Source organism: Rhea americana, unplaced genomic scaffold (genome assembly GCF_003343005.1).
Source record: "Rhea americana isolate MKP2758 unplaced genomic scaffold, rheAme1 scaffold_127, whole genome shotgun sequence".
Taxonomy (NCBI): domain Eukaryota; kingdom Metazoa; phylum Chordata; class Aves; order Rheiformes; family Rheidae; genus Rhea; species Rhea americana.
In genome coordinates, this window is record NW_028185339.1 from 2,209,539 (window position 1) to 2,233,610 (window position 24,072).

Below are 24,072 nucleotides of genomic sequence, written 5' to 3' on the forward strand. Positions count from 1 at the left end.
ATGTTTGTTATACCTAATGTTGTCATTCTTAAGCTGTACTTCAGAAATTTATCTGTGGCCTCAATAAATAGCCTTTAAAACCAGGTCATTTTCATAGTGTTTTCTGCTCGTGAACATGGTTGAATAATCCATGATTCTGGAAAGCAGTGGTCCTCTGTTCAAAAAGGTTTGGAAATAACTGAATTAGAAAATTCGTTTTCAGAAATGTGATTAGAAACCCATCAGATTTAAGCCTTTCATATGCATACTGTTTCTGAACAGTTTGTATCTGAAACGTTTTTACTAAAGTTTTAAACTAGCTTTGTTTAAATACAGCAATGCCTGTATAGTTAGCTGATATCACTTAACTGGAAGAATAGCAAACAACTACCAAATTCTTTTCTTATGAAATTGTTTTATAAGTAAATGCTGAGATTTTAAAAGAGAATAGGTGTCTTCTAAGACTGCGGAAGATAGGCGAGATGCTTTATCTCTCCATAAGACTCATGTTTTCAGCAATGCTTATTGGGAGAGCGAAATACAAAATAAAAAAATGTACAAAATAAGCCTYGTATATTTGTGTGCATGCAAATTAGCGCACCTCCAAATTAGTGATTTTTTTTTTAGTTCAGTTTTAAAAAACAAAAGAAAGCTAATAACTAATCCTGACAGCTGTTCTGTGAGGTAGGAGTTGAATTCCTTGGATCTAAACTGGTGAGGAGAAGGTTGCAGAGTAAATATGCAGTGTAACATTATGTTATTTTAAAATAGCATAATATATATTTGAAGTGTGCATTAAAAAAGCTTAGTGAGCAAGTAACATTTCTTTGGAGTGTTTTATCAGTGCCACACAACAGTAACGCTCTAAGTGCAGGATTCAGTAGTCGTAGTAGGAATCTTCACGCTATTAAAATGTCAGAATCTAAATGATCCCAAAGATGAATTTAGGTGAGGCTACTTTTGAGCCTTAGAACTGTGAGACTTCTGTGATCAGAGCCTATCCATTCCTCATTTTTCCTCATCCCCTGTACTTAATTCCTTGGCCAATTTCAATCAAATTTGACAAGGTAGGGTGTTCTGAGTGATGCTTAATTCCTAGAAGATGTTATAAAGATGACTGAGGAGAGGAGAAATCTAAATTGCCCTCTTTGAGAGACACTCAGCAGCTTGCCCATCACTGAGTACAGTGGCTGATCAATTCCTGAGGATGGTATTAATTAGTAAACAAAGGTCACAAGTCCACAGGAATCCAGGGCGTAGGGCAGCTTGCTTTGATGGTAGACTAATAATAAAAATKATGTCCTCTTTGCTTTCACAGATGTATAAGTAAAGTTGTGAAATCTAGGGTTTGGGCTTTTTGCAGGAATAGGGGGCAGCAGGAAAGTTTTTTCTTCAGACTTTACCTGCACACCTTGTTCTCTAGAGTCTGTGGAGGTTCTTTTTTTTTTTCCCTCCCTGCCCCCCGGAAGTCTTGCTGGAAGAGGGATTTTTGTTACAAAGCAAAGAAATTAACAATCTAAAGCACAAAATTGTATTAAAACTGGAAATAACTTCCATCATAACAGCTTTCCTGTGTTTAGATAGTAATAAATTAATTTCAGATGTCTTATGTTTATTCAGTTAAAGGACTGTCATGCAGCAATTCTTTGCTGTAATGCCTACCCTGTTTGACTGTGGCTTGAGGAAAGTGAACACTGGCTGCCATAAATATGCCAGGGTTGTAGTTTATGGTTTAAAGAAAAAACAAATGAACAAAACCYTGTTGTTAATTGTACCTCTGAAAACTTCCAGAGTTTATGACTTCATGAACTGACTATTCCTACAGTAAGAGTTATGTGCACATTTAAAGAGTTGTTTTTATTTTTGTTTTTTCGTTTAATGGAAGGAAACTTTCTCTCAAAGTCAGAAGTCTTAGTGGAGAAAGCTAAAAGATTTCCTAAATCTTTCATTTAAAAAATAAAAAAGCCTTTAATTAGACAGGAATAAATGGACAGGAAGAATCTATGAARGAGAGTGTTCTTTTTTTGAAGAAAGATGTATGATATAAAATAGCACACTGAAATGTAAGGACAGTAATGCCATCTATCCTGTAACTGAAGCAAGGATAGGGTGCTTTCTAGACAGAAGGTGCTAGGTTTTACCTAGCTCTACAGTATTAGGAGGTTCAAACCTTGGTCACCTTATTTAAATACAGATCAGTGCTCAATGCTTGTCAYGTTTCTTCTATTTAGGGCCATTATCCAAGTTAAGAACTCTTTAAGTCTCATTTTCTTGTATTATGGATAAGAGGTGGTAGAAGTACTGTTTATGYAGTAAGCATGCATATAAGTAGAAAGTACAGCAAAGGTTAAAAGAACTTATTTTTCAAATACAAAGCTGGGTATATATAAAAGTGATAGCTGCAGATAACTGCTTTGTGGCTCCTGATATCATATTTGGTTTTGAATCCTGTTAGAATGCTTCCAAAATGAAGATGTAAAAATAAGTATATAGTTTTGATTAAACATAAATTAGACTCATTTTACATAACTGATTCTAGAAGCTTGAAAGTTATTGAGATTTATCRTTGAGATGAACATTTAAAAATTTTCCTAACTCTACTAGATATTTAGAAACAAAAATAGAACTAATCTAAATATGCATAGGGAGTAACTAAAAATAATCTACTAAATCAGTTGAATTCARGTGTAGGACTGTGTGTATGTCATAATTTGAATAAAGGTAAAAATGTCAAAACAGATCTCAGTTTCTTTTTACATAGTTTGTATGCAACATTGAGAGTAGCCRTAGAATTTATAACTTATACTTGAATTTGTTAGGTGAACAGAGGTGACTTTTTCAGATCCTCTGCATTATAGGAATAGTATGATTAAATTCTGGTGATTATTATTTCCTTAATAGAGCTACTCAAACTTTTTTTTTTTTTAACAAAAAATCCTATAATGTGATGCTCGTCCAATTGCGATCTATGTTATCGAAAGACAAGAGACTAKTTCTGTATTTGGAAACAAYAGAATRTTGTTTGTAATAGTATGAATACAAYAAAGATGTAAGTATGTTCCCAATTGGAGTTTTCAAATTTAGAGAAGTGTGTGCATGTTGTATGCACATATTTTAATTCTAAGGCCATGACAGAAGTTACAGAAAAGTAAATTATAACTTGCCTTTCTTTTGTTGGTGTTATGATTCTATTGATCATATTCATTTTCTTCAGGGTGAACTGTACTTTGATTTAATAGGCTACCATTTTTGTAAATTTCTTTCTTGCCGAGTAGTATGTAGCGAATCCTGAAGTAGTGTATTTTCCAGAATATTTGCAAATGATGTTTACAAAGGTAATTCTGTCTTCAGACTATTATATWTCATGTGCTGAAGAAAGGCTTAGATTGCTTTTGATTGAGATTTTTTTTGTATTTTTATTGAGTAGTGATGTTGCAGGATCAAGCTGAATTGCACAGCATAAGAAAGAACTAGTGAGTGTTYGATGGAAGCAGATAATAAAATGCATCAATTGTCAGCAGCTCGTTGCAGTTGCATCTGGCTTACTGTCAGGGTACCATTAGATTCCTATGGGTTTATGTGCCAAAAATAATATGCTTTATAGTTAATGGAACTGGGATATTTGCAGTTTGATTAAAAAAAAATTATCTTATTTTCTTTGAGATCTTTGTTGGTCTTAAATTCCATATCAGCACAGCCTTGTCTCCTTAATATTTTACGACTGAAAGATCAATTGTTCTTTTGATCTGTTTCTTTYTTTCTCTTATTACAGTGAATCCAGCAGTCTGAGCAGCAGTGATGCTGGTTTGTTTACCAATGATGAGGGAAGACAAGGTATTGAAACAATCTTTCCCTTCTCCAACCACTCAAAGCACATCAGTTGAAATTCTATAAGCGTTACAAGTTATTTCATAGGTTGATTACTGTATTTCAGTTGCTATTACTATTTTAATGAGTTGAAGTATAGCTCTCTTCCAGAGTTTTTGAAATGCTGTGGCAAGGCATCCTAAATCTATCACTAGATTTTTATATAAAWAACTTTAATCTCCAAAAGATTGTATGTGAGCTTACTGTACTGCAAATGTTTTTCAAGATAGCTTTTGGCTAGGTTTTAACTCCTCGGTTAATACAGATTTTTCGCAAGACCATATCATAGTACTGCCTTTCAAACTAATTCTGAGTGAGTTTTGGGGGGTTTGTTTGCTTTTTGAATAAATATGTATGTATAAGTATTGTGTAGTTTATTTTCATTCAGAGATGCTTTCTAAACAAGGACCAATTTTTTTAGCACTCTAGGATTGAGATTTGAAGATGCATGCTGTGTAGCGTTTSTCCTCTCTGAAAGATCTCTCCCCAGTAACGTTTGAACAATGTGATGTATCGAAACATTATTCAGTGCTTTAAAGTGCAACAAATATTCAGAACTTTCCTTTTGTATGCATAATGTTCTTACGTCTTTATATGTGTTAGTCAAGTCTATTTGGAGGCCAGTAACTATAGGTGTACTGCAAGGGTCAATATAGGGTCCAGTACTGTTCAATTTCTTCCTTAATGGTCTGTATGATGGGCAGAGTGTACCCTCCTTAAGCTTGTGGGTGTTTAAAGGAGGAGTGGCTGATACACCAGATGATTATGTTCCTAGAGAGATCTGGACATGTTGGAGAATTGGGCAGAGAGGAACCTCGTGAAGTTCAGCAAAGGCAAGTGCGGGGTCCTAGGAAGGAATAACGCCATGCATCAGTACAGGCTACAGGCTGACCTGCTTGAAAGCAGCTCTGCTGAGAAGAACCTGGGAGTTCTGGTGAGCTCAGCGCTGATGAGGCCACACCTGGAGTGCTGTGCCCAGTTCTGGGTTCCCCAGTACAAGAAAGATATGGAGCTACTGGAGCAAGTCCAGCAGAGGGCTACAAAGATGATTAAGGGACTAGTGAAAACTYTCATATGAGAAAAGACTGAGAGAGCAGAAATTGTTTAGCTGGGAGAAGGGAAGGCTGAGGAGGGGRAATCTTACCAATGTGTTTGAATATCTGAAGGGAGAATGTAAAGAAGTCAGTTCTCAGTGGTGCCCAGCAACAGAACAAGAGGCAGTGGGCACAAACTGAAACAAAGGAAGGTCCACCTGAATATAAGAAGAAGAAAACTTTACTGTGCGAGTGACTGAGCACTTGAACATGTTGCCCAAGTTGTGGAGTTGCCATCCTTGGAGATACTCAGAAGCTGGTCCTCGGCAGCATGCTCTGTGYGASTCTGCTTAAGCAGAGAGGTTGGACTAGATGATCTCCAGAGATCCCTTCTAACATTAGCCATTCTATGATTCAAGCTAGAGAGGATGGAAACATAAGATGAGATTTTTGTTCTTTTTCCAGTGTTTGTTATCATCATATAAACTAAGTGCAACTTAGGAAACTTTGCATATATTATGCTAGTATCGTAGTGCCAGTTCATGGAACAGGAGTCCACTGTCTTTGACAAATGAGGCAAAAAGTCTTTCAGGTGATTAAGACTATTGCTTTTCTGTTGATGATTCTAAATTGATGACGAAGGAAATTATTTTCTTATGCAGTTTGCCACATACTATTACTTCTGTGTGTGGAAGAAAGAAAAAATCTTTTTAAAGTCTTTTTTTTTTCAATGTTTTAGTAGTGAGATATTTTCAGACTGTGGAACAGAGGTGTACCCTCCTTGCTCATTTGAACAAGGCTGCTAATAACTTGTGCTATGTAAGCTGTTCTTTCCATTCAAAATAAGTATCATTTTATTTGCATTACATACAGCTCTTTGAAGAATTTCAGCTGTCTGTGAAAGTTTAGATCAGTTCTAACTTTAGACCAAAACTGTTTCAATGAGACATTTCCAAAAGATTTGATTTTACTTTCCTGTACTAGTTTCTCTTTTGTCTTGGTRTTTTGAAATATTTTCCATTATATCTATATGCAAGTTGACTTACACATTTCACAGTTGCATATAGCTTTTAAGTATCCATCTGATATTTTTTTGTCAATATTTGTGCTCTTAAATCATAAGTTAAATTATTTGAATCACTGAGTAGCGTTATTGAATGTCTCTAGTTATTTTGTGTTTTGCATAAATATATTGTGGGAAAATAAAAGGGGAGGAGGGATCAGTAAATGACCATTCTTTCGCTGGTTTAGTGTTACCTTTTTTCAGTGCTGGTCCTTTACAATAGAAATGTCAATGGTATTGTTTAGTAACAGAGCTGTAATTTTCATTTTACCTGTTTGATTCTGAATCAAACTCTTATAATCTAATGTCAATGGGTGATAACTAGCCAAATGTGTAGACTAGGTAATATGGGGCAAAAACAGGGAAAGCAGAGGTTGGGAAAGGGAGGAAGGGGAAGTAGAAACTTTTTGCAAGGAGAGAGTTTTTTGTTTGTTTGTTTGTTTGTTTGTTTGTTTTTAACAGATATTAAGTCAACATTATTTTTTTTCAGTGTATCAGCTGCAACTCTAAGAAATGCTTGTAACTGAAAGGAGTTGAGTTTTAGTACTAAGCTGGACATTTCCGAGTCTTAAATTGACTGTTATTTGCAATGATCATTATTGTTCTGATTGAATAGGAATTGATTCACAGTAATTCTAGAAACATTAACACTATCTACAAACAATTTTTGTTCTTGTGTTAAGGATGTGGATATAGAAAAGCTCAGAGATCAGTTTGAAGACTTAGATAATTTTTATATTTATTGTTGTTTGAAAGAGTGTCAAAACTTCAGAGTATTGCGCTGAGTAGTGCTAAAGTTCATAATACCTAAAAGTAAGGGTAAAGGATAGTGTAGTGAATCTTTTGGAATATTTTGAAGTTACAAATACTGCTTCGAATTTCTACTCCTCGTAAAGTCATATATGCTGTGGATATCGTGTTGCCTTTTGAGCAGTGTAAGTTAATTGAGAGAGAGAATCTAAGTATTTGGCTACCAAACCTGAGTGTGGAAGAGGCCTTTCTTTTATACTGTCCATACCTATGAGATTTGGCATTTATTAAACACAGTGGTCTTCCCTGTTTTCTTTTCAAAAGTGGGTCCCTCCATGATAGAGTAACTGGTAGACGAAATATAACTGAGTGTGCTGTCACTCAAAGAGTAGCGGTAATAGGGTTATACTGATCTCAAGCTGATAATCTGATTAAAAATATTCAAAGGATTTTGACTGGTTTTAAGAGCATAGACTAGGAGGCTAAAAGGAAGAGGGGGGAGGAAAAAAAAACACAGCATCCTTGGATTCTACTACTGTGTAAGAAAAGCCTAAGGCCTAATAGGTAGATATCTATAGTCAGTATAGTCTTGTATTCTGTGTTTGGCAGTAACCAGCGTGATGTTTAGGGAARTATATAATAGGRTAATACGTAGTAATGTCTTGACTAGTAGTTGCTTAACATGCTAATAGTCCTGTTGCACAGAAAAGAAAAAGTTAGGATTTTTTTCTCCCACCCTGAAGGAACCCTTGCTGTGCATGTAGTGAATGGTAAATGGTTCTATCATAAATGAAATGGGAGTTARTAAGAAAGTAAAAATCACTCCCCTTCCCCTCAAGCTCCAGACATTGGCTGTAGTTTTTATTCTCTTTACTGTGACAGATGACTTTGACCTTAAGGTTTGAATTACCATGCCAAACATTTTAATCTTGAGGAGTCCATTTACAGTTGTAGTACTGTTTGTAGAYTTTGCATTGTTTGTCTAATAACTTGGCTAATGAGTAATGTAACTTCAATGTCAGAGAGCTATTTTGAGTTCTGTATGTGTGATACTTATACAAGGTAATTCCAAATTGCTGATTATCTTTGTAAGGTATTCCAGACTGAAGGGACAGACAATTTGTAGAACTTTGATGTAAGAAAAACTTGAATATTGAGTTTGACGTGCAGGCAGCCAGTGAATATCAGTGAAATCTGTTTACCTTATAGATCAAAACAATATATCTCCATTATCATTCAGACATTTTGCAGTTGTAGAAATGCACTGCTGGGGATTATAATCAGCCTTTCAGTAGTTAATGAAGAATGTTTATAAGGCAGTTTGCTCTGTTAAACCTGAGCCAACATGTTAAATTCTTGTTCAATYTAAGTTTAGTTGGTTTTTACTTGCCTGGAATAGCTTACACTTCAATTATATACAGAGGTGCCTAGCGAACGGTACTCAAAGCAAGTTGCAGGATTTTCAGTTTGGACTTGTAGTGAGTGACAGTATTCTAGAACTGTTCGGCCCCTCATACACAGTATTCATTAAATGCCAAAAATAAATTAAAAAAAAAAACATACACACACAGGACCACAGCTGATTTTAACTTAATGTTTTTCAACTTTGCCTTTCTAACTAACTTTGTCTTTCTAACCCTAACTTTAACCCTAACTCTTTTTGACCCCCTTTCCCTCTCAATGCAAATGCTTTGGAATAAATTACATTTTGGAGGAAAACATAGAACTTGGATGAGCAAGTACTTAAAGGGTTGAACTTCRTGGCAGAAACCTAAAATTCAAGTTTGATTTCAGTCACTTAATACAGTAAGTGGCCAGTGAGCTGACAGTTCTCCATTCTGTRATAGGCCAATACTATTTATTTCCTGATTGGCTCCAGCAGATGGGATGCAAAATAGATGCTTCAGTCTAGAATATAATTCCCCTTTCTTTTATAACCCCAATTTGCCTTATATACAATCTTCCAACACAGTCTTAAATGCTAGTTATCAATCTTCTTCCAAGACTGCACTGCATACCTGTAACAGACTTCTGTCCTTAARCCAATTTTGATATCCAGATTGCAGAATTCCATTCTTCCGCTGTAGCTGAACAGTAGATGTCCAAAAAAAAAAAAATTATTATTCTGTTTTTTTATTAGTCAGGGTATCTAGAATTTTCATACTATGACAAAAGATTCAGACAGATCTTATTTAAACAAAAACTTGTGCAAAAACTAAGCAAAAGAATTCAATCCTAGATTGACCTGTGGTTCAGAATTAGTGAAAAGGTGTGCTTTTTTATTTTTTTATTTTTTTATTTTTTTAGTTCTCCCTGAACTTTGTTCAATACTTAGACACATTCCAAATGTAAGAAAACAAGGTAGAATTAATGATGAACACTTCAGTGAAATGTCATAGCTATAAATGAGGATCAAAAGAGCTATAAAGAAAAATATGAAATGTGCCTGACACCAAAAAAAAAAAAACACTTTAAATACTACTTGGACATAAGAATTCCTTTTTTCAGCTCTATTTTTYACTTTCTTCCTGTAAAAGTTCTTTTGTTCTGTCATCTCTACTAATTTTGGTATTAGTAGTGACCATTCAAGACTTAAAGGTCACATTTCACCTGCAGGTGACCAGTGAGAGGCCTTAGTTAATTTCCTCAACACTTAAGCCATTTCCTCTTGTATTTGGCCTTGATATATTCTTCTTCATTAAGCAATTTATTTGGAGAAGGTGTGTTGAATCTTGGTTTTTCCTCCCCTGCCCCCCTCAAATTTTTGCTTGTGTTTTCCTTACTTGTATCTTCCTATTATGGGCCTGAGTGGCAATAAAATTTTACACAATACTTCATTTTCTGTACAACTACAAAAAGTATCTAATGAATGTTGTATTTGTCTCTTGTTTAGTCCTACCTACTTAAAAATTGAAACAGCAGATACAGAAATAATTTATGTGAAGAAATAGTGAGGCATGGTTTGGATGCTTTGAAGTAGAGTTAAAATATACAAGATGTCCGTTGGAGTGTAATTTTTGAGTATAAGAAAGGATGTTTGGCATATATTATAAGGATAATTTCTGATCTACTGTCAACTACCAATTTGTATGAAAGAACATGTTTTAATAGAAACACAGCAATTTATTTTCAATTGCTGGTATGTTTTATATCTGTTAAGTTTAAGATCAAACTTTCAGTCTTGCCTTGCATTTGACTTTGACTCCTAATATTTAAATATTAGATCTATAAATGTTGTTAATAAAAGTGACAAGCTTTATAATATAACATAGTATGATTCTCAATCAAACRGCACTGTCAGTTTTCATTTAAAATGAACTTTTTCAAAACTTATTTCTAAGTGAATTTAATCAGATTAATTTCATTTAGTCACATCTGTTCATGATTGTTTTCCCCTTTTACTAGACATACAAATCATGAAATTAAGCCAATTACATACCATTATCAGCTGCAAAGAACTAGTTTCACAGTTTTATATTTTTTAATTYCCTGCAGGAGATTAAGACTTGTTTTTGTTAATATGGAAAGTGCAGTTACTTAAATGGATTTTCCTGCAGTTATCAACAAAGGATTAACTAGTATATTACTGTTTTTCACTCTTCTAAATTGATTTTAGAATGTTACATTGTATGTGTTTTCATTGATGACAGTGCTTGTAATGGTACTGAGAAACATTTTGCCAAATAGAACTGCTGTATACATTGTTGTACACTTATAAAGCAAAAGAAATTATTGTCTTATCAGATTGTTTAGTGAGGGCAACTTCTTTTTTTTCTTTTTTTTTTCTTTTTGTATTTTCTTTTTTAATCTTCTCTGCTCCTCCCTCTTTTTGGGGGCCTTGGGGTGGATGCTGTTCTCATGCAGGTGATGATGAGCAGAGTGACTGGTTTCATGAAAATGAATCTGGCGGAGCATGTGGAATTACAGGGGTCATTCCTTGGTGGGAGCAGGAGGACTCTACAGAACTGGAGAGAGAATTGCCTGATCCAGTCTTCGAAAGTATCTTAACTGGTACTTTCCCACTTATGTCCCATTCAGGGAGAAGAGGTAGGTAACATTGAAATGCCAACTGTAGAATCACTTGGCTTTGGTAGAACATGTCTGTGGATTGTATAGAATATGTAAAATGTTGACATGATCTGGGACATGACCAATTTGTTATCTCTCAACTACTTCATTTTAAGACACCATTAGACAGCAATGATTAGAAAACTGTCAATGGTTAGAAAAGTCAGAAAGTATAAAAGTTGCTCACTTTAGCCTGCTCTTTTATTTGTTGTCACAATGTTGGCATTGAGAATTATTGAATTACTTAAAGGGAATCTTTATATTCAATTTTGTTGCTAGCTTCTGTGATAATTTTAGAATGTAGTGATATAGGATTGAGAATATATTTTAGAAAAAGTTCTCTTTCTTGTGTGAGCAGTAGTCAAATCACTTAAATTAGTTCTCTGTAGATGGAATGCACTGAATTTTTTTGTGAGGCTTATTTTTCACATGCTTGGGATGTAGAAAGCTAGTCTCTGCCTTTTCAGCATATTTTTAAACTTCCCAAAACTAGTGCTAAAGAAGTTGTAAGTGATGCAAAAACATTCCCCTGCTTCCCTATGGTACGCTTAGCTATGCAACAAACTKTGTAGAATTAGAACTGCAATAAGCAAATGTATGGAGAGTATTTTTTTTCAYGACAACTTAGTCTTTCTCAGTTTTTCGATTCTGTGCTCTTTGTTTCCACAGGTACTATGTTTGGCAATATTATTTATATATATATATGTGTGTGTATGTGTGTGTGTATTTTTTTTTAACTGAAGTCAGTGTCATAAATCAATAGGTTGCTATGTAGTGATAGTTTTCTTGTTSGTGTGATATAGGAAAAGCTCTTAAATCAATCCCCATTTCTTATTTTTAGGTTTCCAGAGCAGATTTAGTCATCTTCATGGAATGCCAGCAAGAAATACAAAAAAGGCTTCAGGAAATCAGACTGCGTTGGTAGGTGCTTTTATTATCGTAAGCTAATATAGGCTGTTCTCACAATTTGAAAAAAAGTGTTTGTTCCTCTTGTGCTTGTGCACAAATTGAATGGTAAGACTACAGTGCCACTGCTGCTTATTTTGTTTACTTTTTTTAGTACTTTTTTCTAAGACTCTTCCCTCTGCCATTCTATTTTAATGGAATATCTGTATATACCTACTCCAATGGCAGAAACAGTCTAAGACTGTTCCCCCCTACTTGATCTGATCTGTATAAAGGAAAAGGGGGAGTCTTTTAAGTTTTTTCATGTTTATCTAACATTAAAGCATATTTTTTTCCCTCTTATGAAGAAAAATATCAGACCCAAGATATTCAATTTTATCTAATACTAAAAGCATTTTAGGTTGGATATATGGTACAATATTGTACTAATGCTTTACTTCCTCTCCAAAGTCAACTTTGAAAATCTATCCATATGCTGCTTTGTTTAATTGATTTCTATTGTRAGAGGGGAAAGGATATATACAAAAAACCAGAAGTTTAGTGATACAGCTGTCATGTATCACACATACCTTCAGACAATACTATTCGGAGTCTGACTACAAATGACAGTTGTTTGTTTTTTTTCAGTATATTAAGATTTAGGAATAATTGTTTATAATAAAAGAAAATCCAGCTATCTTTGCTTCTCTACGCAATCCAAACAGTGGGATTTTCCCATAGTTTTTTCCTAAAATAAAATTCTAATGAATTTTTAAGTTTGTTCATCAKAGGTGGAGAGTATGGGGAAGAAAGTGGACTTTTTAAGATAAAGTATACTCCTAGTAGTGCGATCTGTTCCTTACTTAAATACTGTTTGAAAGAAGTTGAAAAAGACACTCTATCAATGTGTAATAAACATATTCCATCATGATAAATACTTCAGCATCATTATTCTTTATTGCTTACAGTGTTGTTCATTTGCCTAACCAAAATAAGATGCTGGTGGGAAATGAGAGAGATTGCATGTGCAGAGAGTAGAAAAGAACTGCTAGAAATTTAGCTCATTTTGAAGAGGGAAGATTTTTTTTTAATAACTGAAGTCTCTGTCCAATAATTGCCATGTGGAGCTGAATAAGATGCTTTAAAACCTTGGCCTATGATCTCTACTGGTAGTGGTCATGAAATAGATAAATGCTATCTAGTTCTTGGTTTCCTATCTACCTATTTTTATTTTTGGWTCACTGCTTGCTTGAGCATATCYGGGATTTGTAGCCCATTTTCTAGGCTTATTGCAATTTCAGTCTGGTATTTTATAGGAGCTATTATAAGTGATAGGTTAGCTTCATGGCATTGATGATACATGGCTTAACTACCCTAAAAACTGCCTTTTCCTCTAAATTGTAAAAAGGTGATCAAGTTTCAACTGATGAAGATATACTGCGAATGCGTATATATAATTAATATATAATATCTTCTGCTACATTTTCTGGGTTGTCCTTAGGAGCCCATTTTGCCTTCCAGTGATCATATCTCATATGGTATCATGATTCCTTTTATGAGAAAAGTGCAAGCCGATCTACTAAAGAATGATAATTCTGTTACCTCCAGTTATTAAACACATCATTTGCATAGTATTGTGAAACAAGGTTGACATATGAACACATCTCCTAAACTGCTATGTTTAGGCAAGAGTGCACATATAGCATGAATGTAGAGTTAGCTACTCACAGGTAGAGTTCTCTGATCTTCTAACCTCCTTAATAACTATTTATGTTTGTGGCACATCTGCTGCATCCATCTTTGAAAATGTAGCTGTGTAAGTCAMAGCAGATGTGCTTGCATTTTAATCAAGATCACTTTTTAAAGAAAATTTTTTCAGATACTTCAATGACAAAGAAAGTCTTCTAATACCTGTGACATCTGATAACAGAACAAGAAGTAATTACTCCTATTAGATAGTAACAGTGAAGAGCAGCAAAAATGCTTTTAGAAAGATTAATATCCTGAGAAATGAACACTGCAGACTCAACTCATTGAGCAGAGTAGTGATGGTGACCTACTTCTTTCATGTTTAACAGCAAGGAGTCTGATGTCTCTATCACTGCTTTTACACGGAGTTTTAAGGGACACAAGGCAAAAAATGGAGTTTTTGTCTAAGAGACATTTCTTAAATATTATATGCTGACATTTCTTAAATATTGTATGCTCAGTCTAAGGATGTGTATCTTGTGCTCAGGGAAGGTGACCTATAGTTAGCTCTTTGCATACAAACATACAAATAGAGTAAGTTTTTTAGGTTTTTTTTTGGAAAAGATATTTTTGAAGGTTCAGAACCATAGCAGCTAATAAAAAAGCCTTTAAGTCATTACTAGTTTACAGAAGGCAAAATTCATAGCTGTGATAAGACTGTACTATATCATCTATCTCTGTCTAAAAATGTTTAATGCCCAACTGTATGGATTTTACCTATCAGAGAATCAACAGGCTATGGATAAGGCTGTTACTTGTTGTATACCAAGGAAATTGCAAACTTAGGCCACTGTTTCTAAATGCAGCAGGAGTTGAAAATCAAAGGAAGCATGCTGATCTCTGTGGACCAGTTGGTGAATTTTTATTTGAAGTAATCACACTTGGTGCTCAGATTCTATCCAGATGYTTTTCTTGCATTTCAGTAGGCAAGTTGCTTAGATTAGACAAACTCTGTCTTTCTGTAATTAATATATTACCTTTAAGTCAGAATACGTCTTTTAAATGATCTTACTTGCCTCCTGTTTGTCCAGGATTGTAAAAACCTAGCATGTGGCATTCTATGTTGGCAGTGCAAATATTCTGAAAATCCCTGCTTAATCCAATGGCAGGTTGAATGAGGCATTGTAAAGCAGGTAATAAAAAGCTAAGCATTTGTTGGCCTTTCCAACAAATTAACTGGAGAAACCTTGGTATTTAGCAGACTAAAATGAGAACTCTAACATTTTAGATGTATGAGAAATGCYAATTCATCTTCTGTTTATTTCCATCATGTAAAATAGGTGAACTGTTTTTCTTCAATGATTAAAGACATGCTTTCTCAAATGAATTCCTAGAGTGATCACAGAAGCCCTAGTAAAAGAAAATAAGCACAAACTATAGTTACTGAAAACAGAAAACGATTACTTTGGGGTTTTTATTTAATGTTTTACTCAAGTTAGCACTCACTGACTAAATAATTTCACTGTTTTCTTTGCAACTCTTCCATATAAATAAGTGAAAATATATGGTTTAAAAATCAGTGTTGCTGTCTTGGCTGTCCTACAGTTCCTTTCCTGAGTCAGGGAGGTACATTCTAGAGTTTCTCTAAGCACTTGGACGTGTCATCTCTTCCTGTGTTGAATTTTTTCCTCTCCAGACTGGAATCTAGGAAGCATTTTCACAGTGCTAAACTAAGGTATGCCCTACAAAAAMTATGCTTTCTTTTGACTGTTGTTTTTATTTCTTTTCCATCTCTCACCCTTATCTGTCATAGATTTTGACTTCATGATACTGAAGAAAGCCTGTTTTAGATCTTGTGCTCTCAGGATTGATTTTTTTTTTTTTCCTTTTAGCGTGGTTGTACTATCTAGCTTAACTATATGTAGTTGTAATTATTCAAAAAGTACATAAGACATAAAAGCTACATTTGAGAGACCACCCTGACTCTCTTCTGATTGTGTTGTTTCAGTTGACGTAATTTTTACCAATTAGCAATCTGATTTCTCAACAAATGGGAATGTTGTTGATTGCTAAGGTTAACTATAAGCTGTTCTTCTAGTTATTTATAATCTATGTTTTAAGTCTGTATACCAAAGTTTGATTTGAATAATAAAGATCTGAAACAACTGGCAGCCCAGTCTCTTCACAGGGCACAGATGCAAACATTAACAAAATCAATACATCTCTAGTTGGCTTCTTGTAAATAAAAAAACCCCAAAGGATCTAAGAAAATAATATTATAGATTTGTTCCAAAAAGTCTCAACAAACTCTTCAAGAGTGGCTTCATTAATGATTATCTCCTACCCTTAATACCAATGCCACTCTAAATACTCTGTGCATCCAAAACATCCGGCAGCTAATTTCTTCTATGTTAGCTCAAACTGCGATTGAGCTATTATTATCCCATAGGCTTGAAAAAAATATCATCATTGTAAGTAACAAAGGGATGATCACTTGTAAATAAAAAATGTTATGGTATGTTACTTATCCTGTGAATTGTAATGACAGAATGGTTGAGGTTTTAAGGGTCCTCTGGAGATAATCTAGTCCAATCCCCTGCACAAGCAGGGTCTCCTAGAGCACATTGTACAAGGTTGCATCCAGGCGGGCCTTGAATATCTCCAGAGAAGGAGACTCCACAACCTCTCTARGCAACCTGTTCTAGTGCTCTGTCACAGGAAAGAAGTTTTTTTTTTTTTCTCTCATATTCAGATGGAACTTCCTGTGTTTCAGTTTGTGCCTGTTGCCTCTTGTCCTGTCAGTTGGCACCACTGAATAGAGTCCACCTTGWCCTCTTGACACCTTCCCTTAAGGTATTTGTAGACATTAATAAGATCCCCTCTTGTTTCTTCAGGCTAAATAGGCCCTGGCCTCATAGGGGAGATGCTCCAGCTMCTAATTATCCTTGTAGCCATACACTGGACTCTTTCCAGTAGCTCCATGTGTCTCTCATACTGGGGAGCCCAGAACTGGACACAGTACTCCAGCTGTGGCCTCACCAGGGCTGTACAGAGCGACAGGATCTCCTCCCTCAACCCTACTKGCAGCACTTTTCCCAATACAGCCCAGGAATACCATTGCCCACCTTGGTCACAAAGGCACATTGGCACATTGCTGGCTCRTGGTCAACTTGTCCACCAAGACTCTTAGGTCCTTCTCTGCAGAGCTGCTTTCTAGCAGGTCAGCCTGTAGCCTGTACTGGTGCRTGGGATTATTCCTCCYTAGGTGCAGGACCCAGCACTTGCCTTTGTTGAACCTCATAAGATTCCTCTCCACCCAACTCTCCAGCCTGTCCAGATCTCTCTGAATGGCAGCACAGCCCTCAGGTGTATCAGCTGCTCCTCCCAGTTTTGTATCATCAGCCAACTTGCTGAGGAGGCACTCTGTCTCTTCATCGAGGTCAYTAATGAAAAAGTTGAACAAGACTGGCCCCAGTACTGACYGCTGGGGGATACTGCTAGCCACAGACCTCCAGCTAGACTCTGTACCCCTGAGCACAACCCTCTGAGCTCTGCCTTTCAGCCAGTTTTCAATCCACCTCGCTGTCCACTCATCTAGCCTGCATTTCATTTGCAGCATTCATAGAAGGCTATCAGGTCAGTTAAGCATGAATTGGAGTATAGATAGCCTTAAAACATAGCCTATGTTCATTCTTATACAATGTGTGCCTATCAAGGAAAAAAAAAAGTTTGTGTTGGCCAAYCCATAGTATCTAGAGGCTAACAACTGTATATTACCAACAAAATGTAGCATATAAAGCATCAGTTAAGTACAACTAGTGAAACAGTCATTTGTACAATAGAGAGCTCGCAGAGGTCTYTTCGGATTTATTTTGTCTGCCATGGTGATCAAAACATTTATACTTTTAAAACTATTAAAGATTAACTTCTTTCTAGCTAGTGTGAATGTAGTGACTTAAATCTCCTTTCCTGGCCTCTCACTTTAAGAACAGTGTCAAAAATGGTATCCCACTTCAGTAAGGTAATTGTCCTCTGGTATTAATCTCAGAAATACCAAATGTGCTGTTTTTATTTCTTTTTGGTCATTTGCTTTTTAATGTATCTTGCAGTTTATTCATAGTGACAAGTGCTATGAACTGTTAGTCTGACAATTTTCCTTGTAATCCACCTTAACTCAGCAACTCAAATGAGTCATCTGAAATTATGCTTAAGTTTATTCTTAAACCATGGCAAATAGCATAATGACATCTCTTATTCTTCTGTCTRTGTTTGTCTTGAACAGATTAAATATGATTCTCCCTATCTACTCTCTAAAGGTTATCATGACTTCTTAAAACCTTTAGTTTTAAAATAAGCAGCATCATAAATATTCCTCTTGTTTTCTACTGATTGCTACAAAGAAATCATACTTTCTGGCGTCTGGCTACATAGTATGTTTCTTTTTCTTGGAATTTCYGTGCTTTGACTTCTTAAGGCCTTATTGATTCTGGATGGTTTATATTTTGATGTAACTTTAATGGAAAGAATTTGTCTTTAGACATAACATTTTTTAAAAAAAGCATCCTTTCCTTTAAAATATCACCCATTCTCTTCTCCCAGAAAATTCCTTCTAATAACAGCTCACAGCAACATCTAGAAGAATTGACAGTAAATTAATGACATCTCATATCCAGTGTCAAGTTAGGAGGCATATTTCCTTGTATTGTGCTTAAAAGTTGATTGATGTGATAGAAGAAAGCTTTTGGGAGATGGGATGGGGGAGTTGATCRCCCTAAGTAAAAAGAACCAGAAAATCTCTTGTGTAATAGGCAAGGAACACATGCAGTTTTTGAGGTTTAGCTGTTGAGCAGTAACTCATAAGTTTATGCTGTAGTAATTTCATGAGCATTAAGTAAGTCACAATAGGGGTTTAAGCTAACACATTCAGTATGACGTTTTTAAGAATATGCACAACRTCAGATACAGCTCCTTAACTGCTGAAATAGTTTCTTTATAGTGGTATGCTAAACCATAACAACTCATTCACAGTAGTTTTCCCATTCTGTAGGAAACAATCCTCTTTTTGTTTAAAGGAGGGAAGTGTAGGAGAATGARTGCTACCAATACACACAGAGCAACTTGAAAATGGGCAAACTCTTACTTCAGTTGCATTTTGTATGATATTAATTCATAGGGAAACAACTTTCATAATGGCACTTCCAGGGGCCAAYAGAAGAGCCAGCTTTCCAACATTATAGCAGTCTAGATTGAGCTTGTTAATTGCCTTCTGAATTTATACTGTTCAGCAACTGGGAGATAAAAGTCTAAAATCAATACATTTTCTATTCTTTAGCTCTGTTCCAGCTTGATTTTTAGATGCTATGAATGAAAAAAATTCTTATGAGTGTGTTCAATTTTTAGCAGATCATCTGTCAGATCATTACTATAAAATAAAGATGGAGAATTAATTTTTATAATTTTGCTTTATGAATAACTGAAATGAAAATAAAAATTGCAACTTAWGTGTATTTTTTTAATATATCTACAGAATGAGTATATGTATATTTACAAGAGGTAACAGGCACAAACTGAAACAGAGGAAGTTCCACCTGAATATAAGGAAGAACAACTTTACTATGAGYGTGACAGCACTGKAACAGKTTGCCCAGAGAGGTTGTGGAGTCTCCTTTTCTGGAGATATTCAAAACTCACCTGGACACAACCCTGTCTAACATGCTCTAGGTGACCCTGCTTGAGCAGGAGGTTTGAACCAGATGATCTCCAGAGCTCCCTTCCAACSACAAACATTCTGTGATATGTGGTTTATACRCTGAGTAGGAGGCAGCTCTAAGAATAGTGAATTAAAATGGACTTTTAATAACCTATCCAAAAATTTGTCTTGGAGATGTGTATATCAAATAAGTTCAAAATACAGCATGAAAAATAAAGTAGCAAACACATGGTGTGTTATAATGGAATTGAATCCCCCAGGAAAGTCATTTTGTTGCTTCTGTAATGTAAAATATAGTATAGAAATTAACARGTACTTCTCTAACTTTCTGTTTCATTACTGTGACTTTATTTAAATGGATGTAAAGACAATGCTCTTACCTGTTTAAAAATAGTTGTAGAGTAGTGGAGAGAAACACAATTGCTGTAATCATAGTTAACTTACTGGTGTCTTAACTGAAATCTGTCCAACCTAGGAGACAGTATAGAAGACAAATGCATTGCTATGAGTAATTCTGACTTTGATTTAAATTTTACAAAGGAAATTTTGTTTATGGTTGAAAAACAGAATGAAAATGTAGATGTGAATTTTGTCTGAAATACTAAATTAAGGAGAGGTTAAGTTGGAATAAACAAAGAGATTTATTCTTYGAAGTGAACCAGGGAAGGAAAGTGATTCCTGGAATAAAAGTGGGCTGGAAGGGCATCCAAAGTCCCCCAAAGCTCCTCTTTATAATCTAAATTAGTTCTGCTCTCTGGTTCACCCTGTACTTCCACAAACATTTATTACTTGCAGAACAAGTAACTGCGTATTTCACAGAGGCTGCGTAACTGACATTGCTTCGAAAAGAAATGTTTTAAAAAAACTACATCCTAAAATCATGATCTGTTGTGCTAGAGATGGAAGAGTGTTTCAAGATTCATTTTCAGTATTTATAACAAGAAATACTATTCCAGAAAAAGATCTGGAAAAATCATGTGTTTGTTGCCGTTTTGTTTCTTGAAATAAGAAAATCAAGTTTACACAGTAAGAACATAGTTTGAGGAGGGGAAAAAAGTACCCAAATTTCACAGGAACTGACTCTTAGGACTTCTAATAGTTATCATACAGTGTTGACAGTAAATAAACTTTAAGTTTGTCTGTACTTTATTTTAGTACTAGTTATCTTTAATGTATGATCTGTTTTGAAATTCTTCTCTTTGACACCTTAATTCRTGAGACTAATAGGGCTGAGATCCAGACAGTGATATTTTTAAGAATTWTTGCAAATATATGATGAGAAAAGAGTTGTCACTCCCTTTCTCCTCCTCATCCCCCTCCAGATTATTTTAAATCATATGTTTTCATATTACAGTAGGCTATGCTGTGAAGGTTTTTAACTTATTTCACCTTCACAACCTTCTTCTCCATTTATTGGTCCATTATAGGATTAGAGAGGTTATCTTTGTCAAGGCCCTTTGAGCACTTATGCCTATTTCTGTGCATGTCGCCTACCCCAGTGTTTTTCATACATTGAAACTAAGCTACCTYGCTTCACCACAGCTTCAGGGTAGGCTTGAAGTGATAGAAGGATTTCGGGTAGCAATTTGCTACTTCACTCAAAAGCAAAACAGAACCTATAGCGATACTATATAACAAAAGATAATTTTTGACTAGTTACAAGACTAAGATTTAATCCATTTGTGGAACAAATTAAAGTATTGGCCTCTTATTGAACATAAATTACAGTTCTAGAAATTATTTATCTTTGTTTTTCCTACCTATTGAGCTGAGTRTGATGTTCTTCACATATGCTTCCAACTTATATGGAATATTGGTGTTTATTCAGAAAGTTTGAGTTGTGTTGAGTAATGCACTATTTAACTAAAGGTAGAAGAGATCCTTTTCACAGGTTTGTAAGCTTTGCTGAACATTATATTTCTCTGAGATCTTCAGCTAGAAGGAGTTGCAGAAATGAATACTTAAATTTATCCAGTATCAGAGACTGCAAAAATAATTTTAAATGAATGATAATATGCAACCATACAATGGAAAGGCTGTTTCATGGTGGTTCTCAGTAAATTAGAAGTGCTCCAAGTTGTGAGTCACAAGAAAATTCAATGTGATGTTAGTATTATCTTTGTATTTTGGTGTCATGTATCAAAATAAACAGAAGACAATAAAGATTTGTCACCATCAGTACTTCCAAATGTATTGAAACAGTTCAAGTAGCTACTGMTCCTTGCATGTTAGTTACTGTGCCTTCAGTTAGCACAGTAGCTGCTGGTTTTAATTTGTTATCAAGTAAAAGAGACCTGCTTAATCCATGGTGACTGATCACATGAGCCCTCTCAGTCCAACAGTCTCAACAGTTGTTCAAAATCTGTTCCACTCAGCCCTTTGCAGTTTGATTCAGTGAATTACAGACTTGCTTCTGATCTGWTTTTTTTTTTTAATTTTATTTTTRYGTGTGGTTTRTTGTTCCTCCTTTCTGTGTTAGCTACAGGTARTCTTTCATTTGACAAGTGACTTTTTAAAACCTGCAAGCACACATATGAGAATAGCTTTCTTATTCTATAACTTAGCACTTTTGCAGATTGTAGTTTTAAAGGTCAAGGAAGAAACTTATCCTCCGTTTTCAAAATTTGAAATTGTCTGTTTATGCAGTTATTATCTTACTGTCAGCTGAAGAGTACACTCTACTATGATTTTCTTGATATAAATGTATATACATTTTTTTAAACCCTTGTAAAATTCATTTTAAAGAGCGTTAGAGAAAAACATGTCCCCTTCCTCTCTTCCTGATATTCCTGCTCTTCTACCCCCTACACACACACATACACACACACTTAGCTTGCTTAGTTCTAAAAGCAATCGTATACAAAGACTTAAATAGATGCAGTGGGCTGACAGTGCAGGGGAAAAATATGTGATTAGATTTATTCTCTGTAAAATACAGCCAAACAGAAAAAAAAAATCTTTTTGCTTTTGTTCTGTTAAGTTTTGAAAAGAAAGCATACATAGAGTGGTTGAGACTTTCTTGACATCCTGCTGCTTTTTTTAATCTGGGATTTAATTGCTGATGTAGAATTTGAAAAAACCAAGACAATTTAAGACACTTTGCAGTGCCTATAGTAATTTTAAGGACATTACCTGTTAGAAGTAACCGTTAGGCAGCTTTCCCATGCAGTGAAATGTGGCATTTATGTGAAAGAAAAAACTGACTGCAGAAAAAGTAAATTTTCTTAAAAAAGAAAAGAAAGTAGCATGTCAGTGTTAAGCTAGGCATAAATATTTTGATATATACTGAGACCTTTTGTTAGGGAGAACAGAACACTTTATTTTCAATCTGACAAAATATAGCTATAGTTATCACATATATAATATTTAAATGCTAAAATATTTACTAAATTTTTTCTTTGTGCTGATACCCTTATTAAATGAATTCCCATATTTCAGTAATGTACATGCATATATTCTTCAAACTTTTATGTGTTTTTTTTATTTACTTCATTTACGTAGAGTATTTTACTGTATTTTGTCRTGTATTAAATATTACTAAAATATGGAAAATGTTTTTAAAAATATTTGGGGTTGATGGATTAGTACTCTTCAAAGGGAAACAAAACACTAAATATTTCTAATCCTGCATTATTTACCGCATGGATGGTTAAATGCTACTTTAAGCCTCATAAAATTAAAAGGGAGAAATCTGCCAACTGTAGCAGGAATTGGATTTAGGAAGAGTGGTACAGAGCCAAAATATTGCTACAGAATTAAATGTCAAAAATCTTCTTTAATAGTAGATATATAGTTCACAGTGCCTGGTTATGATTAATACATTTAATCTAAATCACTGAAAGTTGCTCTCTCCTTTTCCATAAAATACAATAGGACACAAATCAGTTTTACTGTAGGTGGATAACAATTGGAAAATAATGCATCTTCCCGCCCAATAAATTGTCAGTTATACCTTTTAACTAAAATCCATTCATCTTTCCAAAATTTATTACAATTTCTAATAATAAATCTTTTCAAATGTTTATTCATTTGCTTTTTGATACATTTGTGCCACTTTTGCCATGGTCTAATGTTTTTTTCTTTTGATTCATTGTAAATTAGAAAATCTATTTTGATTCAATTTTCTAGTTAAGAAGTTAAAATCTATAACCTAGCTATTTTTTTCATAGTCTCCTTTGCACATTTTAATACCCTTGAACTTAGATACAATCCAGTAAATTCTGATCAGAAGGTGATTAAAAGACTTTTCACTGCAGCTTCTTGACTCACGGCCAGATTCATAAAACAAGTACTTATGAGATTGTTAGCTGTTTTTCTTTTACACATCTCCCTGATTCAGAAGAAGATTGAAAGAATTGCAAATGAACAGCAAATGAACAGATATGTAGGTTTTTACCAGAGATTTTTAATACAGACAATCAGAAGTGCCCCTTTGAATTAGAATTCAGCTGTGACCACAGACAGTAAGATAGCAGAAGCCTTCCTTTGTTGTCCCTTTATAGCAGCAAGACAATAACAGTGTGCCTCTGTAATCTGCAGTATTAGATGTTTCCAGTTATGTCTTGTTTCTGTAATCATCCAATGCTAACCTATTACAAAGTGTGGTCATCTGCCTTTTCATGTTTTTAAAAGTAACTTTTTTTAGAGGAAAATATTTTAAATGGATTTATCATCATGGTGACTGATCTGCTAATCTACATTGTGAAACTGTGTTCGCTGTTCAGTGGTTTTCTGCTCTCTATTTAATAAAACGAGGTAGAGAGGGATAAACTTAGTTTTTTTAAAGTCTACCAATAGGCATATTTCTTGTCCAGATCCAGTTATGCAATGTGATCAGTCTTCTGCCAAGAACTGTGTATGAGARGCTTAATCTGATATGTAACTACAAAAAATTTCTTAATGCACAGATCTAGTTTATAATAGAAATGTCAATATTGGCAGAACAGAGGGACAGGATTAGAAAATGTTTCAAACTTAACTATGAAGAAAATTACATTCATAATTTGAACGTGATCTACAGTATCACA

At 34.7% G+C, this 24,072-nt stretch overlaps 1 protein-coding gene across 1 annotated transcript in view; it reads left to right on the forward strand.

Annotated features, from left to right (window-relative positions):
* The window catches only part of GPATCH2 (G-patch domain containing 2), a 125,401-nt gene that overhangs the window by 11,017 nt on the left and 90,312 nt on the right, over positions 1 to 24,072 (forward strand). The window contains exons 3-5 of the mRNA XM_085326084.1: positions 3,752 to 3,813; positions 10,558 to 10,740; positions 11,603 to 11,682. Of these exons, the coding sequence (XP_085182210.1) occupies positions 3,752 to 3,813; positions 10,558 to 10,740; positions 11,603 to 11,682 (325 nt within the window). The remainder of the gene's footprint in view (positions 1 to 3,751; positions 3,814 to 10,557; positions 10,741 to 11,602; positions 11,683 to 24,072) is intronic.